Consider the following 25,950-nt stretch of genomic DNA (forward strand, 5'->3'; position numbering starts at 1 on the left):
GCGAAAGGGACAGTCATAGTGATAGGTGATAAAATAGCGACCATGATACTGCTGCAGGTATCGCTGGCAAAACAGTGTGGCGGCGGATCTGCTTCAGCTTCGCGTTAGTAACTGAAGGAAGTTGCGCAGGATCGGGACAGGACGCTCTCGTTTCGGAGGCCAAGATTATTTTTGGATCACTGAGCCGAAATAGTTAGTTAGTTAAAAAGTGATTTGAGAAATATTTACGATGGCACATAACTTTAAATACTTTTGAGCTGAGGGCGTACGAAAGGAATATTACACTTAATAATTATAAGTATTATACATATTAGTACATTGTATATTCAGAGCGATAAACAACATTCACGAACGAGTGTGGATTGATAATTAATTAACACGGGTTCGTAATTCCTGTACCGCCCGTAACACAAGCAATGTTTTTCATCACACTTGGGGAACAAAATAAAAATTCTGCGTTTATCGGACGTATACTACAAACAACAGCCCTAGGTCGAAATTTAGGATTTACGGACCGCATCGCTTACGTGTAAGTATAACCCTTTACGTTCGTAGTAAGTATAACGTTTACGTTTAGTACACCTTTTACGAGCAAGTGTGTTGAAAAATACATACGATTAAGTATATAGGAACTCTTAATCTTACGGATAAACAATATCGTCGGCGAATAAAAGAATTATCTAAAACGTTAGGGTCATTTCTTTGTCTTCTTATTTGTTTAAAAACGTTCTTAAAATATCCCTCCATTTTATTCAAACATTCCACGCTACTGCATACGGTCGTAACATCACAATATACGTTAACTACTTTCGAAAACGCGTATCTTACTTTGCTATGATATTATAAAAGCAACCTTATTTTGTTCGAAGTAAAGTCCAAATTTAAAATTGCCTAGGTTTTTGTTAAGAGATATAGATCTTAGGATGTAAACAATTTGATATGGCAGAGTGGATACTATTTGAGTTTTAAAACGAAAACATGTCTTTAGTTTTAAAACCGATTATATGTTCTACTAAGTTCAATGTATAAAACACCTATATACTAGAGTTTAAAGTTCATTTTAACAAAGCATTTATGTTCTTTGAGATTTATTTTTACAATATTTTCATTCACATTTTAAGAATTCATACAACAACAAAAAAATCGACAATTGCACAAACTTGTATTACATATATCAATATTAATATTCTATTATGCTGGTTGGTACATTTATTTGCAATAATATCTAGTTCAGCGATACTCAACCTGCGGCCCGCAGGCCTTGTTTACGTGGCCCGCCAGGTGATCCTTCGGCGGTATCATGGTCGCATTTTTATCACTTGTGCATCACTCTCGCACTTACACACTTATTAGAACGTGACAGGCATGATGGCAGATGATACAAAAACGACCATCTTAGCCCTACTTGGTACATATAAGTACATAACTATGACATCCAAACGTCACCTTCAAGTTGAGTTCAACCATCTTTCTGGCCCTCATAAAAAATGGGTTGAGTATGGCTAGTTGAACGGTTGAATATCTAACACTATGTTATTTTATGAACACGTCTACCTATCTTTAAATAAATAAAAAATAAAACCATGAGAAATGAAATGAGTATAGCTTTTTTTGTTTTTCGGGGGCATAAAGTACCAGTGCTAGTGATTAATTAAGTACAGACTCAAGTGTTGTCGATATCGATAGCAAGCAATTTCAAAATCATAATAACAAATGTGACTCATCTTTGAAGTACATTATTAATTAAGCGTGTTATTATTTTTTAAATATCTTTGACTTATTCTTATTGGAAGGGTAAACATCTGACATTTACTCAAGTCAGTAACAATATTTAAAATTAATAATATTCATTTTATGTAAAAGCGTTTATAATAATAATAAAAATACAACGATGCTGTCTTTCGTCATAATTTTATCAACATTGACTTTCACTTTTCATTTGTTTCAGTTGCACTCTTTACACGTCAAACCAAATTGAATCCGACAAACTGGGGTATAGCAATAAGGTATGAGGTGATTTTATTTTTATTAATTTCTGGTGTATTCTTTTATTAATACACTTATTGTAGTAAAAATATTTGAGACAGCAATGTCGCGCCGCAATACTGCACCCATAACGCAGATGCAATCTGAATCCGAACGGTACCTTAAGTTTAATAGTTATAGACTATCTATCAGTATCATACAGGCGTATTCGAATTTTAGTTTCTTTCTCGAGTTTTCGATCTGTTTCCGATATGATTCTGATCTGTCAGCATCAAAAGTGACGTTTTTGACGGCTCAGTATCATATCGCAAACAGATTAAATAACTAAAAATCGAATACGCCTTATAGTCAATGTGACTACGCATGCGTTGACACCGTAACTCAAAATTCTAATTAACATCTGTATTCGTGGTCTGCAAGCCAATGAGCCCCGTTTAGGTGAGGTCCAGTTTATTTTTAGAAGACCTCGATTTGTGACACAATGGACACTTTCGTTTTATAATTAGGTGTATGCGTGTATTAGCTGTAGTTAATCGATATTGGGACAGATTTAAATAGTATTACGTTGTTGGCTAGCCATGTGTTGCCAGCCCAAAACGATCTTCATTATCTTGAAGATATCTCTCCTAGAGTCAGACCAAGATATGTTGGCAGTGATTTTGACAGCCCAGACAGTGCAAATATTATTTTAAACGTCAATCTACTATAAAATTATGACGTTTACTTAACACTTACACAGGCTGGGCTATCAAAATCGCTACCAACTTATCTTGGTCTGACTCTACTTATGTGTGTGTTCATTAAATTATAACTAAGCGCTCCTCTAGTAATATGCTGACTAATTAGTAAATACAGGTCTGGTAAAAGTAACGTAACAGGTCTGGTACAGTAACTGCAACATTATTTTGCATGTAAAAGGCAAGTCACTTCACTCGGCATGTCAAAAGCGTGTCAAAAATATACCCTGGTTCGACAGGTGAAATTTCGTTTGGCGTTTGAAAAGTAGACGATTAGTAAAACTTTCTATAAGTCGATGTCAATAAAATTATGATACAACTTTTTGATCTGGAATCCGGTGTAATTATAATTACTGTCAGAATGAGTTGAGTCAATGTCAAAGTTTCAATAAGAATTACTCTTGCAAATAGATCTGTACCCCTAGTGTAAATTTTATCGACATCATAACGTGACGAACGCGTTTGCGTTAAGTCTCATTTTGTATAGGATTTTGAGTTTCCAAAACGTCCCGCTTGGCGCGCTCTTTCTAAATCCAATACAAAATGAGACTAAACGCAAACGCGTACGTCACGTTTCAAAATCGAATTTATTTACACTAGGGGTACTGATAATAAAAGAATTTAACACTCTTAAACTTCAAGGATGAGTCATATTTATTATTATGATTTTGAAATTGCTTGCTATCGATATCGATGTTTGATTAATCACTAGTAGTTAGTAGGACATTTTTGCCCCCGAAAACCTGGGCTATGGTCAAAAGACATTGACGCAGTCGTATGATGGACGGATGTAATAAAATCAAATCATACCGTCACTTTTTAACACCTCGCGATGGAAACAAACAAATATTGTCCTGTCATCTTCGCCCGACTTATTTTGAAATATGTCTCCAGCGATATCGTATTACCTATCTACGTAGCAATACTTTAGCTTAGATTTTTTCAACATAGGTCACACTAGGTCGCGTACCTACTTATATTACGAGTACCTACACTACACTGCTATAGTGTACTCGTATTATGAGTAGGTACGCGACCTGTGACCTATGTCGAAAAATTCTAAGGTGAAGTACTTAATTCTAATATTAGAAATAGGTAGTTTTAAACATGTACAGGATACCTACGCGAAAGCCTTAGAGGCCTCGTTAGAAACCAGATGCCAACAGGGAATCTAAATTTGATGTCCTATTTCTGCGGATTTTTTCTTCAAGATTCAGTTACATGGCTTGCTTGCCGGATGTTTCATACCTTAGACAAAAACGTTACATTTGATGCGTAAGGATTTGACAGACAGTATCGCAAAAAGCTATCTTCATCAGAAATTGCTCTCGTTAGTCTCTTAGATGAATATTCAGCATTTTTAAGTAGATTTAGGTATTTATCATTGTCGACGTTTAAAGTAGTTTATTCGCCATCGTCCTACCAAATCTTGTTACTACAAGATAAATTATGTAAACAAAAAACGGTGTAAAGTCTAGTTTCATCAACATTTTCCGCCTTATTCTCCTTAGCGCGATATTCGGCATCCTCTCAACGTCCAGCAAGCACTTGCAGGGATTTTCCATTAATTGTTGAACGACAATATAGTTTAACCCGTGCCTGTAATAGTCCAAATGATAATCGTTTACCGACAAGCACCAATTGAAAAGTAAAAGTTTATCAATAATAATACGCATGTAAGCTTGCATGATCTTTCCATACTTTTAAGTTTTGGTAGGCGTTTTTCATTAGGCTATTTGGCCCAAACTGGCATAAATTGACAGTTCAAACGGCTCAGCTTAAGGGATTCGCCCTCCTACAGCGGTAAAGTCCCTCAATTACCACAGTTACCTTAAGGTCAAACCGCGCGATAATAATAAGTACAACCCATTGAATACGTGTCTAAAATTAGACACAATACTACATTGTGACAACTTCTATGGACTGTTGTTCACAAAGCACTCATGGCCAGTGTAACTGTGAACTTCGATTACATTCCTATTTCTATTACACTTACAGTAGCGGTTAAAATACTTACTAATATTGTCATCTGGGAGCCTAGCCATAGCAATCGTTGATAAAATCGGAAATTAAATAATGTATATATGGATGGTAGAGAAAGGACGACAATCTCTTATGGCAGAACTGTTGCAAAAGTGACCAGCTTTCAGCTTTAAATAATAGTTCCTAATCTCTCCGGTAGCGCTAGGTAGGTTTATGGGTATTACATGAACCATGGAGTTATAATAATATAGAGATGAAGTGGGGGAGGGGCAGCAAAGAACCCGACCAAATTATGTAGGTTGTTATTGGTATGTGGTCAGGAATGTTTAAACCGTGCTTTTAATTTTGTCGCATTGCGTATACATGTTGTGTCCCTCACGGGCGCACGCATATCGCAAATCTATATAAAATAATAGGTCTATGACATTTAATTTCGTTGTATTGTGGCGCCATCCACTTAATGTTTTTTATGGACACTTTCATTACATTTTGCTCCGTTTTCTACACTCCGTAAATGTATGGAAACAGTCTCGTGATTTTTGTGGCATCTATCATCCCGATACATATTTTCTATTCATTTGTCAATGTAGGTACGATTGTCATTTTGCTAGGGCCCCAGATATCAATTCGAAAATTCATCATACGTCATATTATCCAAATGTGCATTTATCACTACCATCGCTATTTAAGATGTGAATTGCGAATTGAAAAAAAATAACACTAGGTATGCTTTTGAAGTGTTTCATTGTACTTGCTTAATATAAGCAAAAGTTTTGCTCCTTTGTATTGCTATAGGTAGGTACAAAAAATTCTTCTTCATTCGCCTTTCATTGAATTTGTATTAAGTCATTTTTCCAGATCACTGAACAGATATGATAGAGCGTTGGCGCTATAGTTACTTAGGATATGCAGGTCAGGTTGTATTGGCGGATAATTAATTTGTGAATTAGGTAGTGTGAACTGGGCGCGTCCGAATCGGTGCGGTCGTTAATGTTTATACGACTATTGATTGCTGGAGTGTGATCTGATTTCGAATGTGTGTTGTTACTGCGGTGTGACTCTATTGGAGTGTTTGTCGTATAATGTTCAGAATACATTTATTAATTTTGTAAATAGTGTCGATGTAATTGGTCAATTATTAATGGACAGATGAAATATACCAAGACTCGTTAAGTAGTGTAACATATTGTAGCAGCAGATTACACAGCTAAAATAAGTGACGCTATAATAGTGCCTCTACAGAGCGTTACACTTTGTGGTTTCTATATTAACAACAATGGCCTCCGTAGCCGCATGTCTGATGACAAATTTGCGATATTTTTCCCTTTACGCATTTGAGTATATTCCTTTGCCTTTGTCACTAATCAATTCCAGTACCCACATCACACCAAATATCAGATCTACTCAAAGTAGATATTTGATGTGATGCGACACAATGGGACTTTGCTAACCGTATATTATGACGAAACCAAGATCGTAAATCCACTGTCTCGAAAAGATACAATAAAATCATGACATGTGCGAATTTGTTTTCTGGTTTTATTAAGGGCTGTTAAGAAATTGATGACTAAAACACAATACATACAATACATGTTTAAAAATAAGAGGTCACACAAACAAAACAAAGCAGGAAAAAAATATTGCATATTTGGTATGACTTGTATGCCCGAGTACAAGCGAGGCCGTAGTAATACCAAGAAGGCGATACTAAGTTGAAATTAATTAGTTTTAATTGTATGTATTATGTAACCTAAATAAGGGTTCTACGGTTTACAAGAAAAAGTGTCTCGAATATAAATTTAACAGTACAAATTGATAAAATAACGATAATATTTTCGTTACCAATCGACTCATTACGATTTTTTTGGCTTGGCACGCCAAACTCGGATAAATTCATTCGACCCTCTTAGGAAATATCAACCCTATTACCTTATCTTAATAGCAAAATTGGACAATCTGACAGTTGGATTTATCCGAGTTTGAAGCTAAGCGACTCAAATAATAGCTACTGATTTTTTAAAGCGTTTATCAGTAAAAAGACATGTCAAGATCACAAACAAATCCTAAGAATGCCAATTTAAATCGTAGATATAGTGGTGCCGTTCAAATGATCAGTACCCCTAGTGTAAATAAATTTGATTTTGAAACGTGACGTACGCGTTTGCGTTTAGTCTCATTTTGTATTGGATTTAGAAAGAGCGCGCCAAGCGGGACGTTTTGGAAACTCAAAATCCTATACAAAATGAGACTTAACGCAAACGCGTTCGTCACGTTATGATGTCGATAAAATTTACACTAGGGGTACAGTTCGACAGGGTTAAAGGTTTTTAAATACAGGCTGGGCAAATAAGAAGTATACTTTTTGTTTTGAAATTTTAAGTTCAAAAATTATCAATTATTGTTTTAAAAATATATTATTCAGGGTTGGCAAATGCATGCGGAACACAATATCCAACACTAACAGCTGGCAAATGTGAGCCCTTAGCATCGCGATTTTCGCACATTTTCAGCGTTATCTTAGTAAATTGGTGTCAGATGGTCGGTTTTAACTGTTTAAATTTCATCAACGTAATTAGCCGCACAGAAACAAGTCAGGAGCTGCAAAATTTGGGGAATTTGGGTGCCAATCACTGTCACTGTTTCTCGAAATTAATCGAGCAAACAACGTGTTTTAAACAAACATTTGAGAAAAAATTGCTAGCTGCTAGAGGTAGACATTTGGCAGAAAGTATCTTCCGTATACAATTGCCAACCCTGAATATTTGTGAAAACATATTTAATAATTTTGCACTTAATCAAGTTAAAATTTAAAAACAAAGTGTAATAACTCTTAATTGCTCAACCTTGTTCCGTAAATCCGTACTAACGGCTACACATTGGACCGTATGTGTTTGCAATAAGGTTTACTATTACGAATCATCAGTTAATATTGTGGACGGAGGTACAATCAATTCGCATGTTCGCAACGCGATCTTTCCGATCCTTTTCGCGACTAACGACCGATAGAAATCAATCGATTATTTATTTGATTGCGTATATTTTGACGTCATTGAGGCGAGTTCTGCCTACACATAGCTTCATCATGGAAGCTACATGGCTTCTCACACGTCTCTTTATTAGAAATATGTTTTAGATATCAGAACGAATACTACATAAAATTGTATAGATTATTAACTTGTTAAGAAATGTGATGAAGTAAGGGGAAATGTTGTTAACCTAAAATTATTTCTTCGCCGTCGACATGCCTTTAAAAACCATACTTTTTTCTTTTTTTTTATGATAGGTGTCTAGGTTTTTTATATATTTTAACGAAATTTAGAACTTATGTGTATCATGTAAGTCGCGTACTTAGTTTAGAAATAAAAATATATAAAAACGTATACGAGGCACATCATTAGACAGGTATATTATTAAAAAATTACATTAAGGCAGTTAAAAACGTTTTTTTGATTAAGTAAACACTTTTGTAAATAATTGGTCCGAAAGTCATAAATATTGCCCCCATAGGCCATACCAAGCGAGCCATAAAATTTAAATAATTCAAAATAATAAAGCTTAATAAATACTTTCTACGAAGATTTTATGAAATATGATCGGTTAGATCATTAAAGAGTTAGTAAAAAACGGATTTTCTTATTAAAACGACGTAAGTGCCGCGCACATACGTTCTTTTGCTTGTACAGCTTTTTGTATTTTAAGTATGAATGTACGGAACACTCCATTATGCTTGGTCCAACACGCATTTGGCCCATTTTAAACAAAGTTCACTATAACCTATACCTATGTACATATGTCACCCTCGTCAGAAAAAGAATGAAGGACTTTGGAGGAGCCTATCTGGACCCAAAGGAAATCTGGATCAAAATGCTACCCATGAGCTCCATCATCCGGCATATGGAGATGGTCGGAATAGCTCTTGAGTAGTTGACGGATCTTTCCTGTTGGAAAGGGGTAATTACACAGATCTCTATGGGTCGAAGTGTATCCGCAAGAGCTCCCGCAAACCATAAGAACCACACTGCACCTACTTAATCTTTCTGGTTTAACCCATTGGTTGACTGGTAGAGAATGCCTTAAGGCATTAAGTCCGCCATTTGTACCTTCATGTATTGTGCAATAAAGATTAAATAAATAAATGAATAAGGTAACGTATGCACATAATAAAATTAAAAACATAGGTAACACATCGATGTTATTTCATTCCACTTTCATTCTAAGGTAGATAAAAATATTATGATTCTCTTTTTCCTTATTTGTCTGCAAAATTATCTTCGGCCATAAGGCTAATCCGCTAGTATAAATTTGGATGGTGTTAATGTAAAAAATGATTGAGCTTCACTGAGCCAAGGTACCCAAGGTGAAGGTCCTGCCTTATTAAACGTGCCTTGATATCAGATAAGCCCCGGTACTGCGCAATGCCACAGTAAGTTAACACAACCAGTATCTTAAACCGCAAAAACAATAAAAGTAAAACATCAACCAAGATGGTGCCAAATTCAACAAATAGAGCATGAGTACCATTGTCATCAATAAAATGATAATCCAAATATGTGACAAGCAAAGTATTAGTTAGTATATAAACTTAGTTTAAAAAAAGCGGCCAAGTGCGAGTCGGACTCGCTCATGAAGGGTTCCGTACCATTTATGACGTATTAAAAAAAACTACTGACTAGATCTGGTTCAAACCAATTTTCGGTGGAAGTTTGCATGGTAATGTATATCATATATTTTTTTTAGATTTTTCATTCTGTTATTTTAGAAGTTACAGGGGGGGGGACACACATTTTTTCACTTTGGAAGTGTCTCTCGCGTAAACTATTCAGTTTAGAAAAAAATGATATTAGAAACCTCAATATCATTTTTAAAGACCTATCCATAAATACCCCACACGTATGGGTTTGATGAAAAAAGTTTTTTTGAGTTTCAGTTCTAAGTATGGGGAACCCCCAAAATTTATTGTTTTTTTTTTCTATTTTTGTGTAAACATCATAATGCGGTTCATAGAATACATCTACTTACCAAGTTTGAACAGTATAGCTTTTATAGTTTCGGAAAAAAGTGGCTGTGACAGAATCGGACAGACAGACGGACATGACGAATCTATAAGGGTTCCGTTTTTTGTCATTTGGCTACGGAACCCTAAAAAGATCTATATGCAATTGAGGTACCTACTCAATATGGTTATTAAGAGTATTGACTGATAACAAACATTAAAAATCATTTTGTTTACTATATTCGATGTTACTTAAGTTATTGTGATGTTATTTAGTTATTGTATTTTGTGGGCATGTGTAAATTGTCAATGTATTTAATTAAGTTAATTTTTTTTTATAGTTAAGGACTTGAAGCTTCATAGTAAGAAATTTTCATGAAATACTCAATAAGTAAATGCAGTCTAAAATGTCATTCCAGTCTAAAATTTTATGCAGACATAGATAACTTGTAAACTATCAGACGCATGTTTTACTTTAAGTAGGTTAGCTCGTGTACTTCCTCCGAAAGAGCTCCGGTCGAGTTACAATGCACTTTTCCATTCGATGATGTGTTAATGGTTTAGAATTATGGGCAATGACTGCTGAGCAGGACTTTCGTGATGCGATGGACAGGGCGATAAATGTCGCTACCTTTTGGTCCCGCACAGTCCGAAGTCTGAAACCATCCACACGAGAAGAAGAAGAATGGCTACTGAATGGCAACGTGCCTATATTCTACAAAAGCGAGCTGTACGTATTATCTCCTTTGTTCCACCTCGTACTCCAGCACATATTCAAAGTGAACAAAATTCTAACACTGCAGTTCATTTATGACGTAGCAAAACACGTTAATGAAAACTTATACACATTCCCGTGCAAAAAGATCACTCGCACAAAACAGGACTCGAAAAATCAACTGTTCAAGTCATCCGTATATTTTAATTAAGTTGATTATTTAATTCATATCAATGTTATATATGTCAAATAACTTGACATGTAATATTTTTTTACTATAAATATATTCTATCCTTATGAGTTGCCTTTAACGTTATAAAACAAGACAACTACATGTCGGTTACATTCTCAATTAGCTTATAATATGAAATTTCTCTACCAGTTCCGATACTGCCAATATTATTATACTTATACTGTGACTGGGGTATTACACAAGCGGGATGGCTGGAATAATATCTTGCATCAAATTCGTTGGCCTTCTGAGGTGTTTCGTCAACTGAGCAAAGATTAATTAGCGTACTTAAATTAGGCGTTTTAGGAGTTTGGCATATTGAGTAGGATTTTGATTTTACATTTTGTTTGTGTTGATCTTGTTATAATACGGCCTTGACGCGACTCTCTTTAAATTATAAAAGCGCCCCACGTTGGGCGCCACGTATAACCGGGGATGGTTAGAAAGAGGTCCTGTGTTTTATAAATCTAAAACAGCCGTAAGTAGGGAAAAAAACACTCACGAAAAACTATGATATGATTTATTTATCTCACATTATACAATTTCAATTAAAACTACGCTTTATTTAACGCTATGAAAAGGTCGGTTGGCGGCAGTTTGCACCGTACTTTCCACATGGCTTATGATTATGACCGCACAAAATGGAGACAAATCACATGTGGTCGCAATCCTTAGCAATGAGGGAACGAAGAAGAAGAAAATAAAACCATACCTCACCTACCTCGTGAAAAATACCTACTGATGTAAAATAATCACAAAATATTTATTTCTTTGTCCCCAGGCCTCAAAATGTACGGGTTGCTACTAGAAAACATGGCGGAGTACATCCGGCAAACGTACGGCGAGGAGCGCTGGGAGGACATTCGGAGGCAAGCCGGAGTCGAGCAACCCTCGTTCTCAGTCCACCAGGTCTACCCTGAGAACCTCATTACCAGGCTTGCCAAGAAGGCTCAGGAAGTAAGTCAGAGACCAAATATAAGTTACTGTTTGATATATTATATAACTTATCTATATTTTATATATATTGTATTTGACATTCCACCTCTATTTCAAATTCTGTGTGGTTTAGGTATATTAGGTGGAGTCTAAATTTGAAGAACACGAGTCGTTTTTAACGCGACTCTACGGTTAAAAACTTCCAAGTCTTTTAAGTCTCGTGGCATATCCTTTATTGGGTATTTTATTTTAAGCGCAATCCAAAAGAACTCGAGCCTTCGGATAAAAAAATTGTCAAATTTTTGTATTTTTTTTTATCAAAACCTAGCAGTAAAAAAGAAAGCTTCCTTATTTTCTTCTACTAGTATATCAATAAAATCTCATACGACATAAGTCATATGATCACATGAAGTTTTTTTTTGTACAAAATGAGAGTATGAAAACTCAAGTCTCTTCAAAAAACTTAGGTCTCTTACAAGTTGAAAAGTTTACACTTTCATGTTTCAACTGACGGCCCGATTCAAAGAATGAGTTAGACACGTTTAAGATCTTGGAAAGATCTTTAAAAGATCGATAACTAAACGACATGTCAAAATTGACGATATTTCTAACGTCAAAGTGACATTGGTTGCCCGAATCGAGCTGGTTCTGTCAATTATACGACAATACGACATACAGACGATATCTAAATGAAACCTTATCTAAACCAGAACTTATCGTTATCGTATCTCATTCTTCTAATCAGGCCGTCACTCTCACTGAGCGTAAGCGTGAGCGAGATGGATGTGCGTACTCGGGAGTGCGGATATCATATTTTTAATTTTAATTTTTTGCGTGGTTTTAATTTTAAGCATAATATTGCTCGTTTTTAGAAATAATTTTCATATGTTTAGCTTTTGTGCAAAATGTACCTATTGTAACTTTTTAAAGTGAATTTTAGACCTATGTTCGTGATTTTTTTCTATCAAGCAAAAGTCAAAAACTCAGGATTCGATCACTGAAGTCCCTAGAGAAAGACCGGTTGCTTATTAAATATGTGGCAGCCGTATTGTGATCCAAAAAAGCGCTACAACTTTTTTTAGTCCGTTTTTTGAATCTACTTAATATTCTTAATTAAAAATAGCAGTCCATATTATAAAAACAAATGATCGTTTACACATATTTAAGTTAGAAAGTACAGTATGATTTAAGTAAAGCTCACAAATTCAATTAAGTTTCAATCGTATTAACTAAAATTGTCTGAAGAGCTTTTAGGTATATATTTTAATACATTTGATACATGAAATAATAAGAAAGTATATTTTTTACCTAACCGATGTTTTTGAAGCCATGAAAACTAAACTAGCACTAAAATAATATTAGTACTTAAGTCGCAATAACTTGATATTGAAAGAAGTTTCAAGTATTTTTATGAGATATTCAAGATATTTCATTCAAATGTTTGCTCTTTTTGATTTTATGCTTGAATAAGTTCTCAGGTAAAACGTGTATACAAGTCATTAACTGTACATTTTCTATTATTTATTAATAATCAAGTAACATAGTATATAACTTAAAAAACGAACAAAGTAAATAATGTTTCTTATTTTAGGTACTTTCTTCACACATTAATGTTTTAATTAATCCTCAATAGCCGCCGAGAATAGTATATTTCACCTTTACGTCTAAAAGGTCATGCAATATCTCTTAATAAATCATTACGTACTGCAAAGTAGCTTAAGTAGGTATAAAAACATCCTCAGAGCAAACAAGCAATGTCAGTTAAACTTAGTTACAAAGCTTTAATAATTGGTTTGGATTTTCCGTTTAATTTCGGGGTTAGTCCCATAGTAAAAGTTGCTCAGTATGACCTATAGATTCAGCCCGTAAACTATTGCAGGTGACTAAATAAACAGCCTGTATATACGAGTACCCCAGGCCAAACGGAAATAACGTTATTGTATATTAGTAACCAAAAACTTACATTAGACAATCCCAAAAAATTAAAAATAACTCGGTCAAGCAAATCTTGTCAGTAGCAAAAGGCGGCTAATTTGAAAAATCGCGGGTTAGCAACACTGTTTTCGAATAATTCTAAAATCGCGTGTCATCTGTGTTTTGTCTGTGGAATGTGGATACTGAATGACAGCCATTATGTTTGTTTACATTCTGAATCGTTGCTATTTCAAGAGAAATTTCTGCTGTCACCATTAAATACCAATATATTAAATACCTTGTGCATGAACCTAAGCAAAGTCAAGGTGCCTACAATATACAATCACGGTCGTTGATCGTAAATATTTGTAAAATTTGAGGTTATGATAGTAACATATTTTTAGTTCGATGTACATTGCTGCTTTTCTTAGCGCAATATCAACGCAATACTGGTTTTTGAGTGTTGCCCTACTTCACTTTGCTGTAGGTACATTGCTACTGACATACTTTGCTTGACAGACTTATATCCATAATATATTGTAAAAAAGAATAAAAATAGAAATTTAGAAAAAGTTACATATCGCCGTTTTAACTGCCTTACAGAATGTCGAACTGGCAAATCTGGCTATTATCGTAATCAGAATTTGAGTTACCTATTTACTTTTAAAAAGTTGTATCATGATTTGAAGTAATTTGTTTTCTAATTTTCAACATGTACCTAATATAAAATCCATCGTATGAAAATTATAGTTTTTTAGTTTTTTATTGTCATACAAGCATTTATACTTACTTTTGGCCTGGGCTTTCGTTCGTTCCACAGATAAACAAATACAAATTTCATATTTACCCCTGGACAAAGTAATTTCAACTTATTTAGTTTATTCCTGGTTTTCTCAATTTGTAACCACTGATGGGCGTGAAAATCTTCTTGAATGATGAAATGAACTTTATGGCCATGACATTGAAAACTTTGTGACGCCTGCCATGATAAATGAGGGGAAAATTCAATAAGAGCCCGTGTAAAAGACACCTTTCGTCGAATTTCGAGAGCGGGAATATGGTACTTAACTCGAGGCTGGAGGTTCTTTGATAAAGAGAAAATAATGAATACATAAATTTGGGTATTTTACCGGGTGGGGCTTGTGATACGAGCAATTAAATAAAACACAGATTGTACTGATGACAACCGATGACACTTTTGTTCAATAACTCAAATGATGAAGTCTTTAGACTTCTATATTCAAAAAAATTTGTACGTTACAACAAATAGTAAACATATGTGGCTAAATGATAAGTACAATAACAGTACACATAATCGATATGTACAGTGGTGTTACTATAACTAGCTTAAATCTGAAAAAGGCCCTTGAGGTATTGTACCAAGGATGCCAGCATCCTTGGTACATCATCCTTGGCATTTTCTCGTTGTACCGCAATGTTGATACGTTGTGCGAGGAAGCCACCAGCTCTTCGGTCACCAGTTACCTCAACCAGACGCTTCGCGAATTCTGCAAAAAACTTGTGCGCGCTGAGACCATGGACCTAGACGCAACTTCTTATATTTCATATAAATTAAATATTGTCTTCAGTGGACGCTATTATCATTTTAATTGACGTTGCCTGCGACGCTTTAAACATAACAAAATTCGCTGTATGGCGTCTTAGAAAAGACTTTAAAGTGTACAAGTTGTTTTTAAACGTTGTTGAACAAATGTTGATCAGTTTGATATGTACAGCCTAGAGTTTAATTTTTGACTCCTGTTACAGACCCCACCCGGTATATGCCTCACAAATACGCGTATTGATATAACCACGAGTAAGTATTATTTTTTATATAACCGCAAACTCAAACGAGATGTGGGTTTTAGTGCTATGAAGCGATTCTGGAAGAAATTTTTAATTTACTCTTAACTACGAGTATCAAAGCGTAATTGGGAGTTTTCAGAAAATAGTGTGAGTTGTTAAGAAAAGTTAATGGTGAGTTGTTAAGAAAAGTTAGTCGCTATTAGTTTTGTAACGACAATCAAGCATAAAATCTTTATGGAAATCACCTTTTTGCCTTTTTACATTTTAATGTCGCTTATAGTATATGAATTGAATACCTAAACCATGTTTTTATTAAAATTGAATGCTTAATAATCGTTATGAAACTAATGACAGCAATTAACTTGTCTTAACAACTCACACTTGAATACACTATTTTCTGAAAACTCCCAATTCATTTTTGAAAGGTACATGAACAACAGTGTGACTTATCACAAAATATATTAGCCATAAGCCATAACATAACATAACAGTAAAGGGTTTTAGCCCTTAGATTTCCCATGAGGTTGCCATAGGGTTCGTAAGTACATTGTCTATAGATATTATATTCTTATAAACGATCTATTTTGTCCTTGACATAGTGTTGGGAATAAATATAAAAAAATATAAAATACCTTACGGAAGTGCCCCTAATATAATCATAAAAGGAACAGACAGACAGACATACATGACTACAGATGAGCTTCTACATATTACTTCGTTTTTAGGGTTCCGTACTTAAAGGGTCAAACGGGACCCTATTACTGAGACTTCGCTGTCCGTCCGTCCGTCTATCACCAGGCTGTATCTCACGAACCGTGATAGCTAGACAGTTGAAATTTTCACAGAGATGATGTATTTCTGTTGCCGCTATAATAACAAATACTAAAAACAGAATAAAATGAATATTTAAAGGGGGCTCCCATACAACAAACATATTTTTTTTTGCCGTTTTTATAAATAATGGTACGGAACCCTTCGTGCGCGAGTCGACTCGCACATGCCCGGTTTAAATTTTAATTACTTATCAAAATTAAAATCTATAAGTACAAAAATCACAAACGCACGCAGAAATTAAATAAACACCAAACGTTTACTATTATTATACTTAATCATGAAGTTTATGGAACGTGGAAGTAAGAAATACAATCACCATAGGCAGAACTGATGCAAAAGTGTCCAGTTGGCAGCTATAAATTATAGTTCCAAACCTCTCCAGTGTAGCGCTAGAGTAGCTAAGAATCTAGACGTTTTTGACAGAGTGAAGTGCGCTGTCTATGATTTGTTTTTTTTTTGACGTGATAACGTGATAACTCATCATATCGAATATGAATGAACTCATCAGTCAGCAGATATAGTGTATATTTTGCGGCTAAAATTATAAAAGATTGATCACGTTTCAACGAACTTAAAGCGGTTAAAAATAAAACTAGAGACGTGTTCAGAATTGTAAAATATAATGCGAATATGATACTAACAACTAGGCATGGCGGTCGCAGCCTTATAATTCTGTGATTTAAACTTTAAAATGAGTGATGGCAGGTAGTGGTCCAAAATGGTGGCCGCTTTAGAATTAAAGAAGCGCTTGGCATGTGCACGACTGTCACGCAACCTAGCGTCCGCAAGTCTAGGGGAAAACGTCAATACACTACATCTTATAAAACTACTCAAAAACTAAAAACTACTGAACAGATTTTCATACAACTTTCATCTATGAATAGAGTGATTCTTGAGAAAGGTTTAGGTATATAACTTGTTATGGTTTTGTGTAAATTGGTTGAAATATAACGATGTTCTTGGAAAAAATCATGCTGGCTAGGAGCTTTAATCGAAAACGCTGCCTGATCCGTAGGAGCTATAACAACACAATGTATGGTGGGGTTGTCTCTCTTTCATGGGTCTACAAAAAAGTCCGCGATGTTGAATGTCTATCTTTTAAAGATACCTTACTATACCCATTCTTAACTTCTAGAAAAAGATCACATAGTATGTGGCATTTGTAAAGCTATTTACACGGATACAGTATTAATAATTATCAAATTAAATACGTTAGTTATATTAAGCATCTCATACAGATTACAATGGTCCTTTACACCATACAATTTAAATGAATATTTCCGGAGTAATCGTAAATTATAGTTTCTTTTCGAGCCATATAACTTGTACGAAATGTTAAGACGCTATCCGCAGTTAGTTCTAATTTTTACCACCTTATGCGCTGAGATCGCTTTACTCGTACTTAACATTTAATTATTAATTTATTTGGGAAACATACAGCACATAATACAATTAGGTTTTTTATAATGTGTTTATATATATTTTGTATTGTTTTGTAAGTGTTTTTATGTTTTACTTTTATATTCATATTATAAATGACCTAGCCTAAGACCAAAAATAAATAAAGGGAACAATAAGGTAAAATATATAGTTAGACCATAAGCCAAAACAGTTTCCACTTAATACAATAATACAACGTTCCTTTCATTTCATTCATTCCTTTGCTCTGAAAAAAGTACAATTATTAGGTATTTTGATTTTAAAGTTGAATTTAACAACAGTTGATTTATAAAATGATTATTAATGACGATGATTATGTTTGGATATAAACTTATATATTACCTAATGTTGGTACTGATTCAGGTGTTATAAGCTAGATAAATAAGTAAAGGGTATTGTATTGGCATGCTGGATGGAGAGTGGGGCACTGGGCAGTGGGCATTCACCAACCCGTTGGTTCGATGTAGTACTTAAAGATGGCCTGTCAGAGGACACAGGCGCCTATTATTTGGATGAAGGAAATACAAGCACAATTGTTGTATTTCACTGTTTTTTTTCTATACAGCCGGCAGGTTGAACATGTCATGCTCGCTTAAAAGTCTTTGCTTACGGTGGTGTCGTTGATCGAGTCACCACTTCCCGAATGAAGGTTGAGGGAGGCGATTGCTGAGATACGCGTCATACTCGTGAACGGGTGCTGTTTGTGGTGACTGGTCTTTTTAAGCTTACACGGGCGACATGTTATGTTATAAGTATGTAACTTTTGAGTGGCATTAACGTGAGACACTTCATTCGGTTCTTGTCTGTTTGCCTGATTTAATTTCATGTCTTTTAATTATTTATATAATAATTCAAGTCTTGGAGACCCTTTTCATCTCCAAGGTTATTTTAACGAGCTTTTTTTAAATTATATCTTATCTCTTAGAGAGTTACATTTCTAAAAGGTTTTAGTATTTGTTGTTTGTATACATCTCTAATAAAGTATCTAATATACCATATTTGTAATTGTATTTTGTTATTTTTATTGATTGTAAAAATTTGACATGTAAATGTAAAAGTGCCCCTGTGACCTATTTGCTGAATAAATGTTTGTTTGTTTGTTCGCGCAGAATGAATCAAATTGCGAGAATATTTTATTATGACAGATACCGTTAATAAGCAAATAAATTCATTTTAAATTGGTATAATATTATTCGTTTCTAATGTGTTCCCGAGCAGGTCAACGAGACAAAGTCAAATAAAAACTCCATGATGGATTAAGGTCGCTAAGGACATTATTGTAAAATCAAATAAATACATTATTTGAATTAACAATTCTATAAGGTGTATTGGGTGAATCGGAAAGGATACCTAACACAAAAAAGTGCCGAATGATTCCGATAAGGGACTCTATTACAACGGAATATGTGTGATGTTGAAAATTATTTTCGGGATAACCTATAAGTACAATTTCTGAAATTGCCCGAATACACTTTACTAATCACTCTAATCAAAGACAACTTGTAGAATGAATACACGCTGCTAATTCAGAAACAGTATCATTTACAATTCTCTATTAGTACACAACATCGCTCGAGAATAGCAACAACGGGTCACTTTGTATGAAATTCTTTACACAAATCTGCGCGCATCAACATTTTTCTAGATGGCGCCACTTACTATGGACTCTGTCTCTTAGGCTAGTAGAAAACTGGCGCGATGCTATCCATTTTGACTCTTTCAGATAGCTCACTAGATGGCGCTGTAATGTATGAAGTGGCGCCACCTATAGGTAAAATGATAATGCATATACGGCCATATACGGCTTTGTTTATTTGACTTATATTAATATTTATTTAGCAAACTTTATTATTTACTTGCGCCTCATATTTGCTTAGTTACATTTTATATGAATAGATAGTAAATAAAAAAACCTTACCACCTAAGTCTACGGTTCTATTAAAAATCAACAATATATTGTATTTCCTTTCGTTACACATGGAAACATTAATTAAATTTGTCTAGTAATTTATAGTTCGCTTTACTATTCTCCTAAACTGTGTGTAGTTTTAATAATGCCACATTCCTTTCCTTCGCAAGGAAATACCTTGACCCATTTCGTAAATTTACTTACCCAATTAAGTTACAAATGGCTATCAATTTATTGTATTGTAGTGTCGCCTGCAATTAAAACATGTTGTTTGACCTCGGAACAAATTGTTTTGCGTTTATTAATTTGTAAAGGAGTTTGCCTTCTGTAATTAAGACGTTTGTTATAGTCTTTACATTTCAATTAACATTAAGTTTTATTTGTTCAGTTTGCTTGTATTGTGGAAAATGCTTTGGGCAGTCGAGCAATTATTTTGATGTTCCGATTACTTTTGTGAACATGTTTTAGGCGTTTTAAGTTTCCTCAGATAACGTATCTGTCAGAAATTGGTAGTAAACATTGCCAACGCGTTTTTCATCTCCTTGTTCACTATAAAAGTTAATAGATTAATAATGCTATTCACACTTGAAGGTACGTGATAGAAAATTTCGACACTTGTAGCAACGGCCCATTAGCTCAGTTGGTTAGAGCGTCGTGCTAATAACGCGAAGGTCGCGGGTTCGATCCCCTCATGGGCCATGATATGTTTTTGTTTTTTTTTACAATTTATGAATTTATTTAATTACATAATAACTACGATGATAGTATGAATCTTACGTAAATGCTAGTTTGGATACTTTTTCTCATTCTATGTCTGCTATGAATAAATCAGTATTAAATATAATGTATAAATAAAATTTACTTATAAATAATGGTTAATAATGATTATTGATTAGGCAGTGTCTATGTAAAATAAAATAACACATGTAAAATAAAATGAAATAATTTTTAATTTAGTTTTGTTTGCATGGTAAAAAAAAGTAAAAATACAACCCTGTTTTTGTAATTTTTAAACAAACTAATAAAATCCTTAGAGAAAAATCAGTCAGTAAAATAAAAATGTATAAAGAATCACTTTGGAGGTGCTGGGATTTGAACCCAGGACTTTCAGCATGCGAAGCAGACACTCTACCACTGAGTTACACCCCCGGTTGAATCATCGATCGAAATTACCCATCGCTCTCTATGCAGGCCACTAACCGGTCAAACTCTATTTACTCGTATTATCGCTTAGTGGACTGAATAGCTAACAGAATTTGCCGGTAATTGCCGGTAATAATGATTTTGTACATAGCCCGGATACTTAGGTTCGGAAAAGATTTCGTGTTTCTTATAATTTAACTTTGTGTATTGTTAAATAGTCAACAAACTATGAATACAAAAATAGGTAGTAATCTCCAAACGGGCTTAGAAATGTTGGAATGGTTTCTTTTGTTTACAGTTTTTACCTATTTTTGGCTAGTGTAAAACATTCCCGCACCCAAAAATCCGGGGTATGATTATAAGTGAGAGTTATTGATACATACTTAGGTGGTTATCACACTGATATGTATACATATATATTTACCATCAACAGGAAAAAATAATACAAAGAAACCAGAATAAACTCGGTACTTGTATCTATTACAATAAAATTATACATGGCATTTGCAACGACAAAATGTGACAATGTCATTATAAACGTCATGAAAATTCATAATGGCACACCTCACTTCGTTCGAGTCGTTGCAAATCTTAGATGAAATCTAATGTTTAATTGAAAACTAACTACCTATATCCTTTGTTCCAGGTATTAGGCATCACAGAGCGAGAATTCATGGATCAAATGGGCGTCTACTTCGTCGGCTTCGTATCCCAATATGGCTACGACCGGGTCCTGTCAGTGCTAGGCCGTCACATGAGGGACTTCCTGAACGGCCTAGATAACCTACACGAATACTTAAAGTTTAGCTATCCTAGGATGCGAGCGCCTAGCTTTATATGCGAGAATGAGACGCGCCAGGGACTGACGCTGCATTATAGGTCGAAGAGGAGAGGGTTCGTCTATTACGCTATGGGACAGATCAGAGAGGTGAGTAGAAATGTATACATATAGTTAAAATATATAATGTGAATGTGACGTAGGTATTTGGTCCTCTAAGAGCTAAACGTCTCATCTTTTTCTAATTATTACTGTGAAAAAGAGACGACAAGTCTGGTGTCCCAATAAGGCTACGGCCTACAGATTCGAGTATCAGATGGGACAGATTCGAGAGAGGAATAAATGTATAGAAAATATAGAAATAAGTGAGTATGGGACCCAGTAGCTACGTCTAACGTGAGATTAGACTTCCCATCTCTTTCGAATTTTATAACTGCGCAACGATAAGAAGGTATAAGGTACGTAATAATTACGTATGTGTTTATTAGTAGGTCAAGTTGATACATCTACGGTTCAAGTTAATTTGGCTGTCGATACTAACGGTATAAATGTCCAATATAAAATAAACCCTAAATGACGGCAATTAAAGTCCTATCCTACCTAAATTCAAGTTTTACCTAATGCCCTACCCAATCTATTTTTTTAACATTTTAACATTTCAGTATAATAATTTACTTAGTTTTATATTAAAGACGTATCAAATTTCCTTTGTGAGTTCTTTTATTAATAATTGAGTAATAATACAGCAGACATAATAAAGCACTAATTAATAGAATTTGCTTTTTACTCACTGAACAAGATTACCTTAGAAACAAGATTATCTATCTAGTCTAGTCTTTTGATCAGATTAGCTATAATGAAAATGACCTAAATAGTACGGCAAAAATATGAGTTTTATTTTTATATTAAAATCACAACGTAGAAAATGCAAGAAAAAAATAAAAACAAAAAAAGTTCACTTGGAGGTGCGGGGTATCGATCCCCGTACCTCTCGCATGCTAAGCGAGCGCTCTACCATCTGAGCTACACCCCCGGTTGAAGAATAAAGCGAAATTAGTGACCATGTTCTGTGGAATTTGTATTTGGTTATTATACAACGTAATTTTGTTTAATTTAGTTATTTGAATTAGATTTAACCTAAATACATGTTATCACAGTTGATGAAACCGTGCTAATATTAGCAACAAGTGATAGCGATTGTTTGGAAGTTTCGTGACTAGATGGCGCTGTATGCGGTGTCATTTTACAACGAATTACAATATTCTTGTTCTTATAGATTTTAATATTGTATTTCATTATTTGTAATTACAACAATTATATTTACTTACATTTTAAATAATACATTGAAATTGTCTCTATGTATTTATTTCTTGGACAAGACACTACAAAGAAAAATAAAATGGTTTACAAAACAGACTTTCAAAAGTACAGAATGTTTATTTACTCGTTGAAATTGCTCAATGAATGTACAAAGTGAGTATGATTGGCGCTTACGCTGTTTTAAGGACAGTTGAATACAAATGCTGCACAAAACGTCTTAAGTGCCTAACGTAAAAGTATTCTAATCTATTGAGATTGTATAATATTAGAACTTTGTGCCTAAACCTGAAATTTATTCTTTGCCTAAAATGAATGTCAATTGAATACCTTGTTGTTCACATCACAGCACCTTGTTTTTATAAATTGTTTACGGTTAGTACATTACAAGACAAAACATATTATGGATACAAATTAAAACTAAAATAATAGCCTACCGATAATAATTTTCAATTAAAGGCAATCTTTTCTTAGTAAATACAATTTCTCTTCAATTTTTTTTTCTCAAATAAATATAAACATACGGATGGATGTTCAAATAATTATGTATACAATATAGTACAATTCGGTAGCTGTCCACTCGCAGATTTTATTAAATTGTTATCAATCAGGATTTTCAATAATAAATGTGATTTTAAAAGAACGAATCCTAAAGGCAGAGGGAATATATATTTTCCTACAATGATTTTGAACTTTATTTCAGACTAATAGGGTTTAATTTTACTACAAGATTTCGGAAGTAATCACGATCACCTACGATCTGCACAGTATGTTATTGTATGATGGTGGTCTCGGAAAGTACAATGTGCATAACAATATTTACAATGTACACTGCTTTACAATGTTTGAACTATTCATAAAGTATATTATTATTTATATATATGTCATTCCATACTTATCTCAGGACCATGATGGGGTCCCGGATCTTTGGGAGGCATGCGTGGGGCCAAAGCCAACAGCGCAGAGTCCCTGTTAGACAAATTTTATGTTATAATAAAATAAAAATAGATACGGGCACAAGGCACAAATAGATAAATCGATAAATAGAATAAATCGGTCCCAGCTGGCGTAGGGGAAAGAACTAATAATAAAATAGTTTTTCTTTTGTCTCGTAATTTTAATTTCCCTAGCGAATATGTAGTATGGTGGGCGTTGGGAAACCATTTTTTTTTTCTATTTAGTAGAAACGTCTGACAACGGCAACGCAATGCTTAGATATGGGTCGATCAACTATTTCTTGTTGTTATTTTGTCCCGCTAATGATAAAACCCATGTTTCATTAATGACGGGTTTTAAGTACGTATGTAACCATTTCAACGAGTGAAAAGAATAAGTGATGACTCACCCAAATAAAAAAATACACTAATTTTATATCAGTCTACAGTCTACACCAGTTTTAATTTTCCAGGTAGCCCGTCACTTCTACCACAAGGAGATGCGAATAGAGTTGCTAAGGGAAGAACTCCTGTTTGACACAGTTCACGTGACCTTCCAGCTGACATTTGACAATCGAGCGTTCACCCTGGCGTCTCTGGCCATGACACGGGAGGAAAAACATCTGCCCATCAGCGCCTCTGTGCTGTTCGAGATATTCCCGTTTTGCATCGTTTTTGGGTGAGTGCTATTAAAATTGTTCAGGCGCTTATTGAGATTCCGTCCGTGTCCTTGATTTTGTTTTTGTCCCAAAAATTGAACAGAATAGATGGTAAGATAAAATAAGGTTAGTTAATTTCAGCAAGATAGAAAATTTATACAGCTTTATTATTTGTTTTTTAAAAGACATAGTAACATAATGGTCGGGATATTTAAAACAAATATAAATTTAATATTTTTCGCTGGACATTTCAACTAAAAACGTTCAGCAGTCGATCGCTTACTCTGGTTTCCTCGTAAGGCCCAATGTGTATTACAATGTACACTCTGTTTCAATCTAATTCGAACCTTTCAAAAACTTCATAAAGTAGTATTTCTTTTATTTCATTGATTTCTAAAACTAAACGAAAGTCACCCTAATTAACTGTACAACAAGGTTCCAATTAAAATTAGGGAAACTTTGTATAGTTGGCCTTACGAGGGTATAATAAATAATTTGTGGTAATTTTAGTGGTGACAGATAACGTCAAGCTCACAATGCCAAATACTGTAGTTGTTGTCAACTTTAATCTTAATTCCAATGAATAAAGATGAGATGACAAACGGGCTGCCAACTATTCGAAACTCAAACTTTACAAATAGGTATGCATCTTTAGAGTGTACTGCGAGAAGTAATATACACCGTGTTTTTTAGGGTTCCTTAGCCAAATGGCAAAAAACGGAACCTTTATGGATTCGTCATGTCTCGCACTTGGCCGCTTTTTTAGTTCCGTTAATTTCAAGGGTGCATTCTTGAGCTTAAATGAAGTAACTTTTTCAAAGACACCGGTATTCTAATTAACTCCATTTCCGAGATAATAAATAATTTATTTTTATCTAATAAGGCCTTCATGAGCGTATACACTTGCATTAGGGCCTGTTTACATATTGATTAGTGTGTAGTACGAGTGTGTACATTTACTACTAAACGTAAATACTATCTCGGACTCGGACGATTGATATTCGAAATGACATTGTTTTTTTTATACCACGACGGCGGCAAGCAAGCATACGGCCTGAACACTCCTTTTTTGAATAACCCCACACTGTAGCTCCTCGGAAAAACCTCGGCAGGAAGCTCATTCCACAGCCGAAGCGTTCGCGGGAGGAAATTCCTCTTAAACCGCACAGTACGCGACCATTTAGGTTCTAGGCTGTGAGGATGAACACCCTGCCGACGGCGAGCGGTGTGGTGATAGAAATGATATGTCATAGTTTTCAATTGTTTGGTTGAATTCAATGTAATGCCCGTGTTACAACAACGCTACGAGTATATGCAACATTTAATTACTTTTTATAAAAAAAAATCATTTTTTTTTATTAACTATGCCATTTAGTTTCCTTAAACGTACTTACCCATACCCCGGAGTTAACGGAATTCAATAAAAACACGGTGTATATGTCTATGACTGGAGTAACAGTTATGTACTAACTTACTCCATAAATACATAAAATACCTTATGTGCTTATCTACGATAACAACTGATACGTATACCAATAAATCCGTATACGTCGCGACAGTAAGACAGCTCAGCTGGAGCTCCAGAAGCCACAAGTCTTCATTAAATTACACTCAGACAGTGAGATAAATCCTC

General features: G+C 34.5%; 1 protein-coding gene and 3 non-coding genes across 6 annotated transcripts in view; 2 read left to right on the forward strand and 2 right to left on the reverse strand.

Moving 5' to 3' along the window:
• Positions 1–25,950, forward strand: part of LOC133529481 (soluble guanylate cyclase 88E) — a 184,645-nt gene that overhangs the window by 126,189 nt on the left and 32,506 nt on the right. For 2 of the 3 annotated variants that reach the window (XR_009801142.1, XM_061867195.1), the window contains exons 2-4: positions 11,428–11,603; positions 21,275–21,556; positions 24,132–24,337. Coding sequence is in view for 2 of the 3 variants with exons in the window: in XM_061867195.1 (XP_061723179.1) it covers positions 11,436–11,603; positions 21,275–21,556; positions 24,132–24,337 (656 nt within the window). In the remaining variant the exon portion in view is untranslated. Of the gene's footprint in view, positions 1–10,752; positions 11,604–21,274; positions 21,557–24,131; positions 24,338–25,950 lie in introns of those variants that run through there. The other variant, XM_061867196.1, reaches the window with a different exon arrangement.
• Positions 20,111–20,184, forward strand: Trnai-aau (transfer RNA isoleucine (anticodon AAU)). Its single transcript has one exon. It is a non-coding gene; the product is annotated as a tRNA-Ile (tRNA).
• Trnaa-cgc (transfer RNA alanine (anticodon CGC)) lies at positions 20,563–20,634 on the reverse strand. Its single transcript has one exon. It is a non-coding gene; the product is annotated as a tRNA-Ala (tRNA).
• Trnaa-agc (transfer RNA alanine (anticodon AGC)) lies at positions 22,367–22,439 on the reverse strand. Its single transcript has one exon. It is a non-coding gene; the product is annotated as a tRNA-Ala (tRNA).

This window comes from Cydia pomonella, chromosome 21, assembly GCF_033807575.1.
Source record: "Cydia pomonella isolate Wapato2018A chromosome 21, ilCydPomo1, whole genome shotgun sequence".
In the NCBI taxonomy this organism is placed as follows: domain Eukaryota; kingdom Metazoa; phylum Arthropoda; class Insecta; order Lepidoptera; family Tortricidae; genus Cydia; species Cydia pomonella.